This window comes from Macrobrachium rosenbergii, chromosome 13 (assembly GCF_040412425.1).
Source record: "Macrobrachium rosenbergii isolate ZJJX-2024 chromosome 13, ASM4041242v1, whole genome shotgun sequence".
NCBI lineage: Eukaryota > Metazoa > Arthropoda > Malacostraca > Decapoda > Palaemonidae > Macrobrachium > Macrobrachium rosenbergii.
Window position 1 is genome coordinate 9,900,588 of NC_089753.1, and position 15,909 is coordinate 9,916,496.

The 15,909-nt window shown below is 40.3% G+C and overlaps 1 protein-coding gene across 1 annotated transcript in view; it reads right to left on the reverse strand.

Moving 5' to 3' along the window:
• Positions 1 to 317: 317 nt before the first annotated feature.
• Positions 318 to 15,909, reverse strand: part of Trap1 (TNF receptor associated protein 1) — a 50,920-nt gene continuing 35,328 nt past the window's right edge. Inside the window, 5 exon segments of the mRNA XM_067114187.1 lie at positions 318 to 874; positions 1,378 to 1,450; positions 1,905 to 2,136; positions 2,552 to 2,693; positions 3,138 to 3,340. Of these exon segments, the coding sequence (XP_066970288.1) occupies positions 773 to 874; positions 1,378 to 1,450; positions 1,905 to 2,136; positions 2,552 to 2,693; positions 3,138 to 3,340 (752 nt within the window). The 3' untranslated portion in view covers positions 318 to 772.

Here is a 15,909-nt window from a genome sequence, read left to right on the forward strand (position 1 = left end):
ATTAATGCTCTACAGGTCCATTCATTCATTGTCATAAATCACTAAAAAGGCAGTAACTGTGGTAGTTGCACCCTTCTTTATATTATCTAAAGCATTTCACATGAAATGCAATCAAGTTGAGATACTTTCGATAATACTTTATCAACAGCACTTTCTGTCTTTTACGTCTACTAAACCTCAACTTGCTTTGAAGAGCTAATGCTTTTCTGGGGAAAGTAATCCATGTTATTTTATTACATAACCCAAACCCTGGCTTTAAGCCTTAACTTGATTTAAAGTGCTCCTCGGTTCTGTACAATGAGCAAGAAAAAACAAACTACAGTGCAACAATTTTATTGGAATTCCGTGTCTTGAGATTTAAACTAGTCCCATCTATATCATATGTATCAGCTTTACAGTTTAACAACTGATGTATTTTATATAATGCCACCATTTATATACAGCCTTTATTTCATATATACAGCAATTTCATTACTCAAATAAAAATTTTTTCCACAAAACGTATCATTTAAACATATACACGCTTACGTTTCATGTCAATACTGTATATGACAAGTTTTTGAAGCTGACAATTCAAAGAAAGATGACTACGCAGACTAAATTATAGATATATATAATACATACATATACATATATAAAAATAAAATTAAAATATACTTGTCCAATGCACTGAATAATTTCATACAAAAACATAATGTCCAAAAATTAATATAAAATTATAAAGGTTTTGAACAAAACTACAAGGGCATTACATATAACTTACAATCTCTTACTAATGCTTTTCTAATGCCAACTCAAGGAGTTCATTAATTGATGACAAAGCAGTTCGAGGATCCTCTACCAGACCAGCCATAACCATTGCATTGTTGAATAACTGAAAAGAGGAAAAACTAATCTTGAAAAAAAAATTAAATATTCCTCTACACAAAACTGCATACAAAATTTAGTTTCAAGTCTCAATTACAGCAGCACAACTGATGCATAATGTGTCCAACTCTAAAATAACATCACTGTGATAAAGAAACATATTTAACCGTGGACATTATGCTTTGTAAAGCACTCTCCAGGAGTTTTAAGCAGTCTGTAAGCATTTTTGTGCAGCATTAACCATAAAGCAAATTTCCTAGTCAAAGACTCATTTTACAAAAACTGTTGGATTTGAATAATCTGAAAATAAAATTATTTCTATAGCAAGGAATAGGGGTAATGACAATGTTCAATTTTTAATGCAACATAACAATTTCAAATTACATAACTTGCTATTTTAACCAATTCTACATGCACAAAATTCTGCTTCAGAACCAAATGCTAATGAATAGGAGTTTAAATGAAATCAAGCACCCTAAGGCATATGTAATACTACATTAAATACAATACCTGTTTGGTAAGGAGTTCTCCTAAACGTGGGTTGTTTTCTCGCAAATTGTTCAGCTTCATGATGATTGGGTGACTAAAGAGAAAAAGAAACTTTGTTAAAACAAGATACAAAATGATTCCTAACAAGTTACAAAATGATTTCAACAAGATACAAGACACTTAATATATCTTTTAAAATTATGTTGACAGTTTACCTACTAAAACAGATAACATTTTCAACAGAACATCAGAATATCTTCACATCATACATTTACGAATCCCACAAATTTACTTATCACCACTGTATATGGCTGACTTAATGGTCAATGACAGCACTGTTAGTTCATAATGTTTGAGACTAAATTTAAAACAATTAAGAGGGCATTTTCATGAACTTCAAGAGTAACACTACAGATGTGGAATAACTCTATAAAGCCTTGGGAATGATTGTGGACCATCTCTTACATACTTCTCCAAAAAAGAACAAACATCAAACCTGGTGCAAGAAAAGGACAATTTTAATAAAAAACCATTTTACAGTTTATTACCTTGGGTTAATTTCTAACTGGGGCTGTAGAAGAGAATATCGTGTTTCCTCTGGAATCTGTGTGAACTGCGTTCTGACAAAGTGTCTGGCAGCTCCCATTTCCTCCACTGTTACAACACAAGGATGCGTTTCAAGTCTTGAGGTTGCTTTGACCCCCCAGCACCTGCCTGTCAAGACTGTCTTCATCCATTCCATTAACTCATTGGCTTCAGATCGACGCAGTCCACTCTCAGCTACAAGAGAAAAAATTCAAGAGACTGACTAGACATGAATTACTGGTATATAACTGTAATAGACCAAATCACAGAGTATTACTGAACACTTAGTCACACAGCAAACATAAAATACCTTGAGTGTGAAATATCTTGATTTTTAAAATCAACAAAACTAGAATATGGATAAGCATATTATTGCCTGGGTGTGCCTGGGAATAGTGCTGAGGAAGTAGGCTCTTCTACATAACTGATGCTTAACAATATTAACAAATTCACAAACTAAACATCTCAAACAACAGAAAACAGTAAAGCAAATTAAACATTACAAGTCTGTAACAGATATTGAAAGCATCTGTATATAATGGATATTTTACATGCAATACCATCAAGCCTTACCAGCTATTGTTTTTAATACAGTACTTCTATTTCTTACCTCCATCATAGTTCACAGCCTCTTTATCCTGACGCATTTCCTTTTCCACAGACAGTATTGATTTACCATTAAACTCACGAAGCTGCATGAGTACTACCTCATCATAAGGCTCATAGCAAAAGAGCACTTCAACATTTCTCTTCTGTAAAGAGAAATATCACCAGTAGTTTAGATCTACTTGTAATTCCAACTAAATCTGAACAGATGTCCTGAATATTTTGAGTGCTTTATTTTAAGTTCATATGTCGGACTAAAACAATGAACATACTAAGGTAATGTCAATGAAGGAAAAGCTTTTCAACAACGCTTCCAGATATGACATTCAAGGTAAACCTTATAGTTAGAACTTTGAAAGTAGAAATCATTTAACATGCAAGTACTGCTGTGTGACATATTTTCTAAAATTTTAGATTACCTAAGAAAAAATAAAAAACCAAATTATGAAAAACAGCTTGGTACAATTTTACCTCTTATACCTTATTACTCCATCTAGTTTTCAGCTTATATATAAAAAAAAAATTATAAGAATCACTAATAATATACTGAAGATGCTATTTCCAGTAACACAAGACTCTTCCTCACTTACCTTTAATGATTCAAAGTATGGTGATGTTTCTGCTAATTCTCTGGATGGGGCAGCAAGATAATAAATCTCTTTTTGATCAGCTGCCATGCGACCTACATATTCAGGCAAGGTGGTTTTCCCTCCAACAGGGGTTGCTGAAGAGTCATATAAGACAAGCTTTGCAATTTCTTCTCTTTCTACTTGCTCCTGGGAAGACAGAATACCTGAAAAGAAAGAAATTTCCTAAAAAATCAACATTCTCTATTAAAATGACATTTTTATAATAAAAATAGTTTTATATATACTTACCCAGTAATTACTTGGCTAAGAGTTTCTCTTGCCTCAGCAGCTCAAATTAAAAACTTCACGGGTTAGTGTTTCAGTTTTGTGGAGGTGAATGGTCTCGCCCACTAACGAGAGTATCAGGAACTACTCGGCAAATACTTGTCATTGCATTTATGCTTTATGTCCATGTATGGGGAGGAGGGAGGGCTCCATCCATAATTACTGGGTAAGTATATATAAAACTTTATTTTATTATAAAAAGTCATTTTTATATATGTAACTTACCCAGTAATTACTTAGCTGAATCCACATTGACAGGTGGTGGGGATTCATGGACAAATTCTGTTTCCAATCATTAATTCATGTAATGATTTGAGATACTAGATAAGTTGCCAGCATTGGATACAATGCTTGTAGTTCCTTGTTGGTTAAGAGAGCCTGCATTAGAGAACTGCCTCTGATTGTTGCTCAACTTAACCTGTAGCAGCGTGGCAGTAAAGCCAGGAGCGCTTCTACTTAAGAGGGAGCTTTATAGCCAAGGAGTACTCCGATGGCTAGCAAAGCATCAGTGGAAGTTATGCAGCTCAAGGAGTTACCCGATGGCTAGCAAAACTTTAAAAAGTTCCCTTGCCCTGGGCACAGCACCAATATAAACAACCAAATATGACTGTCACTTGCACTGAAATAAAGACCATGACCCATTCACTGACAGTGATGGGTGCTCCAGGTAAATTGTAATCTCCGGCTCTCACAAGTCTCGGCCCCTTACTACAAGGTGAATAGATAGTAGGAGAAAATCCTATGCTTCCTTCCGCAATGCCAAGCCAGTTACTAATAATGATCACAAGGTACTGCCAGAATCTAACACTGTTTTAATTTTCTTCGAAAGGCAAGGAGTGAAGATCGATTACACTTCCAGAAGGTCAATTGTAGAATGGACGTCAGGGGCATAAAGTGCCTGAAAGCTAATGAGGTAGAAGCTGTTCTGCTGTCCTTAGCCTCCCTTAAAAGGAGACAAATGCTCTCCTACTTCTAAGAGTGTCTCAGAAAAGGTTGATTGTAGACTGGACCTCAGGGGCATACAGTGCCTGAAAGCTAATGAGGTAGAGGTTGTACTATGTGTCTAGCGTTCACTAAAAGTAGGTCAATATCTCTCCAGAAACTACAAGTGGCGTCAGAAAACAAGTCCAATCACAAGAAAGGACCATAAGTTCTTAGACGGAGGATGCTAGAACACTAAGGGGCATGAAAAACCTCCTGTGTTTCCAATCCTGCTCAGGTCATACCATAAAACTCCAACAGAAAACGAGCCTCTAACTCTTCTCCAGAGCCAAGAATGCGGGAGAGTTGGTGCCAGACAACCAAAAGCTGGTGCTGGGTGTACTAAGCTGGTGCCAGGCTGTAGGTGGGGCCAGCAGAGCTGGTCGTCAGCTAACTAATTGGTCAGGAGCTAGTAGGTGCTCCTGGAAGCTACGGGGTAGAACTGGCACCCGGCTATAGCTGGCACCAGGTGAGGGAAAACAACTCGGGCTAACGGATGCTCCCGGGAGCCCAGAGCACAATCTCCGGCTGCCAAAACCATCCTCTCTTCCATTAAGTTCTTGAGAGAGAGAGAGAGAATGGATCCAGGTCACAGAAGGGTCTTCATTCTCAGTTAAAAATTCCCAGGGTAAACGAGCAACCCACGTTACTGAGTCAGACATAGCTCGATACCCTCATCTGCATCTCTCAAATGTCTTAGTAGCACCTCTGAAAAAACATCTCCTTCCTGATAAACACCTGGACAGCCCAAAGCCTGTCCATGCAGAGCGTACCACCCTTGATAGTGTCTCTTAAAGTGAGATTGTTCGAGACGTTAATTGTCCGAGAAGTTACATAAGGTGGAAGGATTCCGAGAAAGTACGCCAATCAATCGCAGCAAGACGGGAACCATAAATTACAATTCAGAACGGAGTTCCTCATTGGACAGGTTGGTATTGTTCTCAGCTAGCACTCTGCTGGGTCCGCGTTCGATTCTCTGACCGGCCGATGAAAAATTAGAGAAATTTATTTCTGGTGATAGAAATCACTTCTCGTTGTAATGTAGTTCAGACTCCACAATAAGCTGCAGGTACCTTTGCTAGGCAACCAATTGGTTCTCAGCCACGTAAAATAAATCCAATCCTTCAGGCCAGCCCTAGGAGAGACGTTAATCAGCTCAGTGGTCTGGTTAAACTAAGTTATACTTAATTCAGAGCGGGGCTACGAGGGATGTTGTACCTTGTGACGTCTGAAAAGGCCAGCTTTTCCTTGTCCATCTTGAATGGTGGAAGAGCATAGAGTCCAAGCTAGCATGAATTGCAGAATGGTGTCTGCTAGGGACTGTGGTCTAGTCTAAAGGAATACTGTAGTCTAGGAAAGAGCAAGGGTCGAGAAGGGCTGAAGCCTTATGCAAAAGGCTTTCAGCTTAATAGCATAGTGTGAAGCTTCCGTTCTCCCTGGGACACATCACAGAAATTCTCAGATCCCTGAGCGTGCTCCCTCGACTAGAACAAGGAGTGAGAAGCAGTCTAAGACTAGTCTCATGAGAAAGGACTTCCTTCGAAAGCTTAAATTCGGACAGATACCACCGAAGGTCCGACTGAAAATTCCAGTCTAGGGGAAAAAACAGCGGAGTCTTGCTATGATTCCTTGTCCCTGTGCGGAGCGAAGACTCAATAGAAGGCTTGTCAAAGCCTAAAAACTCCCGAACTGGCAGACTCTGTCTTGTAAGACGGATCTGTGATACATTTGGAGTCTGTATGTGGACAAGAAAAAATGAAGTATCCTACAAAACAAGGAACTTCGTACAAACGGCCCGGAGACTGTACGATAGGACTGTCTGGTTAGACTCTGCAACCGATCATCGAACAACATAGTGCAGGCTCATGGGTAACTAAGTGGACTAGTTGTCACCGTGCCGAAACCTGACAGCCACGGAGACATAGCCATCAGGGAGGATCGACTTCTTATGCGATAACGCCCAGCATGGACTCAATGACGCATTGTACAGACTGAAAACATATGCAGAAATGTACTTGGCCAAAACCAACATCTGACATGCTCACAGGAACTTGGAAAGTCCAAAAAAGACACCAAAATCTGGCCATGAGATAAAAGACCGTCCTGAACAAAACCAGAGGTGGCTTCTGCTGCAGTGAAAAAACAAACTGTTAAACGGAACTAGGCGTTCAGAGGTGGGAGCCTAGTATGGCTAGAAAATGTCAAACACTCAGGAATAGGTGTCGGGAGCTCAGGATTCAGGGCCAGAAATCTGAAGTTGATCAGGTGCTTGGAATGGGCGCTGCTTAAGAGAGGGAAAACAGACCGAGGATACGTGCCATCTGAAAGTTGACGGCTGAAGGTGAAGAAAAGAGGGCTCATTGTGACTGGGTGTTTCTCCCGGTAGAAGAAGAAGTAGTATGGCTCCTTTCTTGCAATCCCAATGAAGTTGTGGGAATCTCAAACGTAACTGTCCTTACAGCATAGGACAGGATTAAGGGACCAGCCAAAGTGATGTCTCTTCGCAACACTTTAGGGGATCCTATCTTTTTAGCCCCTGCTCTTGAGGTCAGTCAAGAAAGAACTTACTTCCAAACTTGACAAGAGTTTCAGCCAGGAGAACTAATTCCATCTAAGGATCAGAGGTAGTAATGGACAAAACACTTGTCTCGCTCCCTTACAAACCAAAGTTAGGCTCCCAACTCCCTTTATAGGTGATGATAGCTTTCTTCAACAAGCTCAAAACTACATCAAAGTCCCTGTCTGCAAAAGATTAAGTATACCTTAATTTAACAAGACCACTGAGCTGATTAACAGCTCTCCTAGGGCTGGCCCGAAGGATTAGACTTATTTTACGTGGCTAAGAACCAATTGGTTACCTAGCAACAGGAACTACAACTTATTGTGGAATCCGAACCACATTATACCGAGAAATGAACTTCTATCACCAGAAATAAATTCCTCTAATTCTTCATTGGCCGGCTGAAGAATCAAACACAGGCCCAGCAAAGTGCTAGCCAAGAACAATATAGACTCGTCCAATGAGGAACTAAGGATAGTGCTATGAGGCACCAACTGATGTCACAAAAGGGAGCAATTCAGGTCATCCGGAACTCTAGGCGAAGGTCAAAACATTAAGTCCTGTAATGATTTTGGAACAGGCTGAAAAGATACAAAACTGCCTGAGAGTGTTTGTATGGTACACAAAGGAGGGAGTCCGATACTGCAGAGAAGACACCCAACGATCAAAGACTAGCATCCACCACTTGAAGAAGAGAGCCTGGTTTTCAATTGGAAATTGTGCTAAAAAAAGAACAGTATGTTCCCAGAGAGACAGGAACCAAGCTAAGAGAAAAAACTGGTGTCAGCCACTGGTAGGATGGCGCCAGACGCATGAGAGGTGGTGCTGTGAGCTCTCTATGTAGAGGAGCTCCGGCACTAAAGGGCACTTGGGCACTACTGAAAGTTCAGGCGCTATTAGGCGCTCGGGCACTTAACAGGAGCTATGGAAACTGACAAAAAGAACGCTCATACACTGATGGTCTGATTGGCACCAAAACTGGCGATCCACCACCAAGAGTTCAGGAGACAAAAGCACAAGGCTGTCCCATTAGAAATAAGGTGTGGGCTATACTCATGCTCCGAGATGCTCACAGGAGAGCGGAGAAGAGCAAAGATCATCAGAAAAAATGCCTCTTCAACGGCCGCTATTCATTAGAAAAAACACCATCTGCGTTTTTCTACACTGGACTACCACTAGAAAAAAGAAATTTCTATGGGCACCCTTCCCGTGGCTGTCCGTCGACACCTGTGGACAGCAGGTTCAACTGAGGGCAGCTATCCAGGGCAAAATCTTCGGACTCCATGGACTGACAGTACGCCCCCTCCCAGTAAGGGAGTCTGACAGGGACTGGGTTTAGGAGAGCCGATGAGGCGGATAGCCACCACCTCCACTATACATCTAGTAAGACACCTTTCCAGTGGCTGTCTGTGACATCTGGGACCAGCAACAGGCTTGACTGAGGGGGCGAATACTTTATGTGTAACCCCCCGACCTCCCTCTGAAGTTGATCAGGTGCTTGGAATGGGCGCTACTTAAGAGAGGGAAAACAGACCGAGGATACGTGCCATCTGAAAGTTGACGGCTGAAGGCGAAGAAAAGAGGGCTCATTGTGACTGGGTGTTTCTCCCGGTAGAAGAAGAAGTAGTATGGCTCCTTTCTTGCAATCCCAATGAAGTTGTGGGAATCTCAAACGTAACTGTCCTTACAGCATAGGACAGGATTAAGGACCAGCCAAAGTGATGTCTCTTCGCAACACTTTGGGGATCCTATCGTTTTAGCCCCTGCTCTTGAGGTCAGTCAAGAAAGAACTTACTTCAAACTTGACAAGAGTTTCAGCCAGGAGAACTAATTCCATCTAAGGATCAGAGGTAGTAATGGACAAAACACTTGTCTCGCTCCCTTACAAACCAAAGTTAGGCTCCCAACTCCCTTTATAGGTGATGATAGCTTTCTTCAACAAGCTCAAAATCCGTACATCAAAGTCCCTGTCTGCAAAAAAGTTAAGTATACCTTAGTTTAACAAGACCACTGAGCTGATTAACAGCTCTCCTAGGGCTGGCCCGAAGGATTAGACTTATTTTACGTGGCTAAGAACCAATTGGTTACCTAGCAACAGGAACTACAACTTATTGTGGAAGACCACATTATACCGAGAAATGAACTTCTATCACCAGAAATAAATTCCTCTAATTCTTCATTGGCGGCTGAAGAATCAAACACAGGCCCAGCAAAGTGCTAGCCAAGAACAATATAGACTGTCCAATGAGGAACTAAAGGATAGTGCTATGAGGCACCAACTGATGTCACAAAAGGGAGCAATTCAGGTCATCCGAACTCTAGGCGAAGGTCAAAACATTAAGTCCTGTAATGATTTTGGAACAGGCTGAAAAGATACAAAACTGCCTGAGAGTGTTTGTATGGTACACAAGGAGGAGTCCGATACTGCAGAGAAGACACCCAACGATCAAAGACTAGCATCCACCACTTGAAGAAGAGAGCCTGGTTTTCAATTGGAAATTGTGCTAAAAAAAGAACAGTATGTTCCCAGAAGAGACAGGAACCAAGCTAAGAGAAAAAACTGGTGTCAGCCACTGGTAGGATGGCGCCAGACGCATGAGAGGTGGTGCTGTGAGCTCTCTATGTAGAGGAGCTCCGGCACTAAAGGGCACTTGGGCACTACTGAAAGTTCAGGCGCTACTAGGCGCTCGGGCACTTAACAGGAGCTATGGAAACTGACAAAAAGAACGCTCATACACTGATGGTCTGATTGGCACCAAAACTGGCGATCCACCACCAAGAGTTCAGGAGACAAAAGCACAAGGCTGTCCCATTAGAAATAAGGTGTGGGCTATACTCATGCTCCGAGATGCTCACAGGAGAGCGGAGAAGAGCAAAGATCATCAGAAAAATGCTTCTTCAACGGGCTATTCATTAGAAAAAAAACACCATCTGCGTTTTCTACACTGGACTACCACTAGAAAAAAGAAATTTCTATGGGCACCCTTCCCGTGGCTGTCCGTCGACACCTGTGGACAGCAGGTTCAACTGAGGGGCAGCTATCCAAGGGCAAAAATCCCTTCGGACTCCCATGGACTGACAGTACGCCCCCTCCCAGTAGGGGAGTCTGACAGGGACTGGGTTTAGGAGAGCCGATAGGGCCGGATAGCCACCACCTCCACTATACATCTAGTAAGACACCTTTCCAGTGGCTGTCTGTCGACATCTGGGACCAGCAACAGGCTTGACTGAGGGGGCGAATACTTTATGTGTAACCCCCCGACCTCCCTTGGACTTACAGTATGTCTCCTCCCAGGTTTGGGGGAGCATGACAAGGACCTTTGTCTAGGAGAATCGAGGACAGTAGACACCTCCTCCACTGCACAACACTTCACTATCACAAGGTTAACATCTGTTAACCTAAAACAAGACTGGGAATGGCACAAGAAGGAAGGGAAGGAGCCAGGCGTGGGAGCAAGTGGATAAAATAGGCAGGAAGGTTAGCAGTAGGAGAGAGATGGCTCAGATGGCGCCAGGATCCCAGTAACTGGCGCCGAGCGCCCAAGAGCGGACGCCTAGGCGCCAGACAGTGAGCCCCAAGCGCCTGAAAGATGGTGCTGAGCGTTCTGCAGTTTTTGGCGGCCGTCAAGCCAGTAGCTCGAGCAGGAGGACACTACTGGGCGCTCGTAGGAGGAGCTAAAAAAAAAAAAAAAAAAATGTGGAACTCTTCACGATTCCTGTCATCCTCAGAAAGCTCGTTGTAAACAAAACACTGAGCACAATTCTCTCCTACTGTATTCCTGCCCTTACACTTTTAAGTTCTCTGCAAAGGAAAGTGTAATAATAAGATGTTCAATTAATTCTTTAAGGACAAATTTATGAAGTACACAGAGTACCATTATACAGATATCTCAATTCCTTTCAAATGTTGATTGAGACTTACATATTTGCATTTCAATGCTGAAAATATCCGTCCGGTGGTGAAAACAATATTGCATTTTTTAATGCTACTCGGAAACGGAAAGATGACTTTTAGCAACCAAAGTTGAAGTACACAGAGCACCACCAGACATACAAATCTCAATACTTATCAAAAATTATTTGAGACTCGCTGGTGCATTTCATTCTCAAAATATCAGTCCAGTAGCGAATACAGGGTTACGTTATTACACTACTCGGAAAAGGAAAGTTAACCTTTACAGACCAAGATGAAGTACACAGAATGCCATCATATATGCATGTCTCAATTCCTGTCACACAGTTTTTAAGATTTACAGTTATGTATTTCAATATTTAAAATATTGGTTGGGTAGATAATGCAACATTAACATTTTTTTTTTACACTAAAGAAGCGGTAGCAAACGCAAAACTGCAAGTTTCTTACACTACTTACAAATGTACATCAGTTCGGTAGCAAACACATTATTATTATTACGCTATTCGGAAAAGGAAATTAACCTTTACCGACCAAGATGACATACATACAGTATCATCATGCACACAAGTCTCATATTCTAATTAAGACTGAGACTTGCAGATAAGAATTCAAAAGCATGATTACTGGTTCGGCAACGAACACAACATTTACATTCACTGGTAAAGGAGATATCGTTGGTTAAACTACGCTACCAGTAATTAAACAATTGATTATGAATTCGCTACTGTTGTGAAATATGACAACTTAAACAAAACATTCAAAAACTGTCCTGAATGCTGTAAGCTTGAAGGCTACCCAAAATCGGCAATAAAACATCACCAAAATCCAGTCTCTGACCAGCAAATTTAAGAACAAAGCTGGCAAAGACGCTCTGTGTTGACTCGAGTGTCGGCAGAAAGGTAATGACGAGTATTTGCCGAGTAGTTCCTGATACTCTCGTTAGTGGGCGAGACCAGTCACCTGCACTGAACTGAAGCGCTAACCCGGCACATTTTTTAATTTGAGCTGCTGAGGCAAGAGAAACTCTTAGCTAAGTAATTACTGGGTAAGTTACATATATACCGGGCATTTCGAAATTAGAGGGGGCCCCCCCTCCACAGAACAAATGGAAAGTTATGAAGTTTTCTGCTATAGCCTATCTCCAAGTACATTATTTTAAGTTTCTATGAGGCTATTTTTCATTTTACATTTCTTGTATTTTTAGACTGGGTGACGGAGTTAGATACAGCCATGGCTAACGACTCGGAGGAAATCAGATGGATTGGCCGAATCTGGGCTATAACCTTCAGAGAGGCCAGGGATGCTGGCGCATCCTTCATTTCACCTTCCTGCATAGCTAAATACATTAAAAGAGATGAATCCTTTGTTAAAAGAAACTGGAACAAAAATCCATATGACTGTCATCACAAAAAGAGTGAGAATCTTGGAAGGCCTGAAGTCCTTTCTCAGGAGTCAAAAGATATTATAGCTGAGGCGGTAGGTAGACCAAGAAAGTCTTTACGTAAACTGGCGCTTGAACTAAAAACAAAAAGGGGAAAGAAGAGAAGTTATAGTGCTGTATATCGTGAGTTGAAAAAATCTGGTATCAAGCCATTTCATGTTATCAGCAAGCCCAACATCACTCAGCAACAGAGAGAAGACCATGCATGGTTTTGTGGTTCATTTCTTAAAGATTGGGATGAAGCTGACTTTCTCCATGTTGCCGCATCAGATGAATTCTTCATTTACACAGTCAGGAAGCCAAATCATAAAAATGACATCATTTGGGCTGCAAAGTTGGATGATATCAACGATCACGTGCGCTATCGCCAAGTTGTGAAATTTCCTGAATGTTTGGGAATTTTTCTCTGTTTCACAGTCAAACGGCTAATGTGGATCATCAGAGAAAAAGGACAGTCATGGAACGGCAAATACTTCAGAGAAACTGTGCTTACTGGTGGAGTATTTCCTTTCCTCAAAGATCCTGAAAATGTGTTTTCTGTTGAAGAAGTCACATTTTTGCATGATAAGGCACCATGTTTCAAGGCTCTTCAGACACAGAAGCTGCTTCGAAACAGTGGTATCGATTTCTTCTCATCAAGTGAATTCCCAGGTAGCTCCCCTGACCTTAATGTGTGTGAAAACATTGGTAGTGTCTTAAAGGATAGTGTTGAAGCGTGCACAGTCAACTATGATGGTATACCAAGCCTCGATGACCTAAAAGTGAGGTGACCGAAGTGCTCAGGAAATGGAGTTTGAGTCTCAGCTTTTTGTGATTTGCTGAAATCATACCCCTCAAGAATGCAGGCTGTGGTACAGGCAGATCGAGGCCACACAAAATATTAAATACTCAGAGAGAAACTTAAATAAATACCTGTTTTGAATTACTTTTGTTTTTGTCCATATCAATTTTTTAGTTTATGCTGTAGAGGGGAGGGCTCTAATTTCGAAAAACCCTGTAAAATTTGAAATTATGTTCACTATATGAAAAGCAAATTTGTTGTTTACAAAACTTGAAAATTACTCTTTTTCTTTTTCAAACCTAAAGTCAGCTCTAAAACTTGTTAAATAACCCACATGACAGGTCTAAAAACTGTAATATAAAATGCAGAGTATTTTCTTTAACATAATATCAAATTCAGACCCAAGCTAAAGGACAATTACCAGATAATAAATGAAAGTTGGAAATTTGCTCGAGTTATAAACCAGTACTACTGAACAATGGGTTCAGTATTAGTATTCCCACAGACTATACCAGTAGCTCAATGACAAAAATGGTGGCTGGGCAAACTTTAGTAAAAAGCATATTAGTATGAAAATACTGCTTGCTTCAGTTGTCACAGCTCACTTACAACACTTTCTTATTGTCTGCAGTAGTGTTCACACCTATGCTTAGCTTCTCAGTTATCTTTTTGCTGTTTGCATTATTTTTCATCATTTTTACATTCTCCCTATTTCTTTGTCTTCACTGAGTTGTTTACAGTCCTTCTACAAAAATGTTCCATGGGAGTTCCACAAGACTTTTAGTTATGGATGATCCATAATTCTTTTTTGTTACAAACCAAGTCTTCAATGTACAATTTTTTACTTTCTTTGGTTACTGCCTTCTGCAAGAGTTATGTTTCAATGACATTTTGTTTTGTGCATGTCGTATACAATAATTCTGTTTAGTGTACTGTGGCTTACATACTCATTGGGAAGCCTCAGCATACCTGTAGTCTACCAGGTTGTTCGTACTGAAGCCATTAGGTAGAACCTGGATAATGATCCTTACCCACTATTACTTCTAATTTTATAATTTAATCATTTTAATTCTTTAAATTCTTTACTGAAACTAACTAAGTGCTGGAAAGGCAAAAATACTGGACCAAGAGGTGACCCTTAAAATATATTGATTTAAACCAAAGGCTACATTAACTAACATATACTATGCTTAGCATTGTTTTCAAGATGTTCTAATTTTGGAATAACATTTAAGCTTTAAAAATGATTAACCATGATCTTGTCTAGGTTAGGTTACAGCCTATTCATCTTCAGATATCTTATTTTTTCTTTCCACCACAATGCTCTATGAGAATTTTCATAATTTTACCAGTATTAAATATAACAAGACTACTACATAGAGGCAGTCCCCGGTTATCAGCGGGCAAAGTTATCGGCAATCTGGTTTTACGGCACTTGTCTAGCAACGAGATTCGGCAATTTTTCAGCGCTAAAAATCGCTGATTTCCACTTATCAGTGCCGATCTCCGGTCATCTTCGCCGATACCTGGTTATCGGCACCAATAAGTGCTGAAAATCGCTGATTTTTGGTTACTGGCCATTTTCACTTATTGCTATGCCATCGGAACAGTTATCGTTTATCGGCGGGGGTTCTGTTCCTGACGGCGTGACAACAGCCAAAAATCAGCGATAACAGCACCGATCTCCAGTTATAGGCACTGATATCTGGTTATCGGTGCCGCTGGTAAGTGGGGATCAGCACCGATAACCGGAAAGCATCGAATATCGGCACCGAAAATCCAGTTATCGTCATCGCTGGACAAGCACCATAAAACTGGATCGCCGATAACCAGAGACTGCCTGTACTTATGTTATACTTACTGTATTACAACAATACCGTACTGCACTGAATAAATGATAGTAAAAATGTTGTACGAGATGGGGGGGGCACTGTTAATACAAAACATTTCACAACTTATGTAAAACAAAGGAAGATGTAGAAGATCTTTTTTTGTATTGTATGACAATTTTTATTTCACATATCTTGTGAGACTGCCCATTAAATAGAAATGCTGCAACTGGCTAAAGGTATGCATACAGTGTTTCGTAATGGGATTCTCATGTATGTACAATCATGAATATGTACACAAACTAAAAAAAATATGACAGTACAGTCATACTTCGAACTTACACGAGGTTAGGTTCCAGAACCCCTTGCACAGGGTGAATTTTCGCTTAAGTTTGGCATGGTCTCCAAAAATGCTAATAAATGCTTATTTCTAAAGTTCAAACACTAAATATGACCCTAATCATGCTCCCAAATTATTAAGTTAACTTTTAAATGGAATTAAAGTTACTGTAATTTCATTTAAAAGTTAGCTTAATACATTAACCTTAAAAAAGAGAAATAAATGGTTTACATAAAAATTGAGAGTTGTAAGAGAATTTCTCTCTCTCTCTCCCCTTCCAACCGATCTATTTTTAGAATTGTCTCAACAACTTCTTTATTCTGCGTCTCTTCCTCTTTGTTCTGAAATGCTTTTTCATGAACAAACAATGTTTTATATTTTGACTAATACAACTCTTAGTTATTATGTCTATGTTTTAGAACGTATTTGCAACACTAGCGCATCTACACTTTGTAGACGATACAGGTCAAATTAGATCCATTTAAACTATCTACTGTACAGGTAAAGACGTACAGAGAATTAATAAGTTGTAAAAACGTGAGAGCTAACTAACTATGAAGAGAGAGAGAGAGAGAGAGAACCAACAGAGAAGAGTAAAGA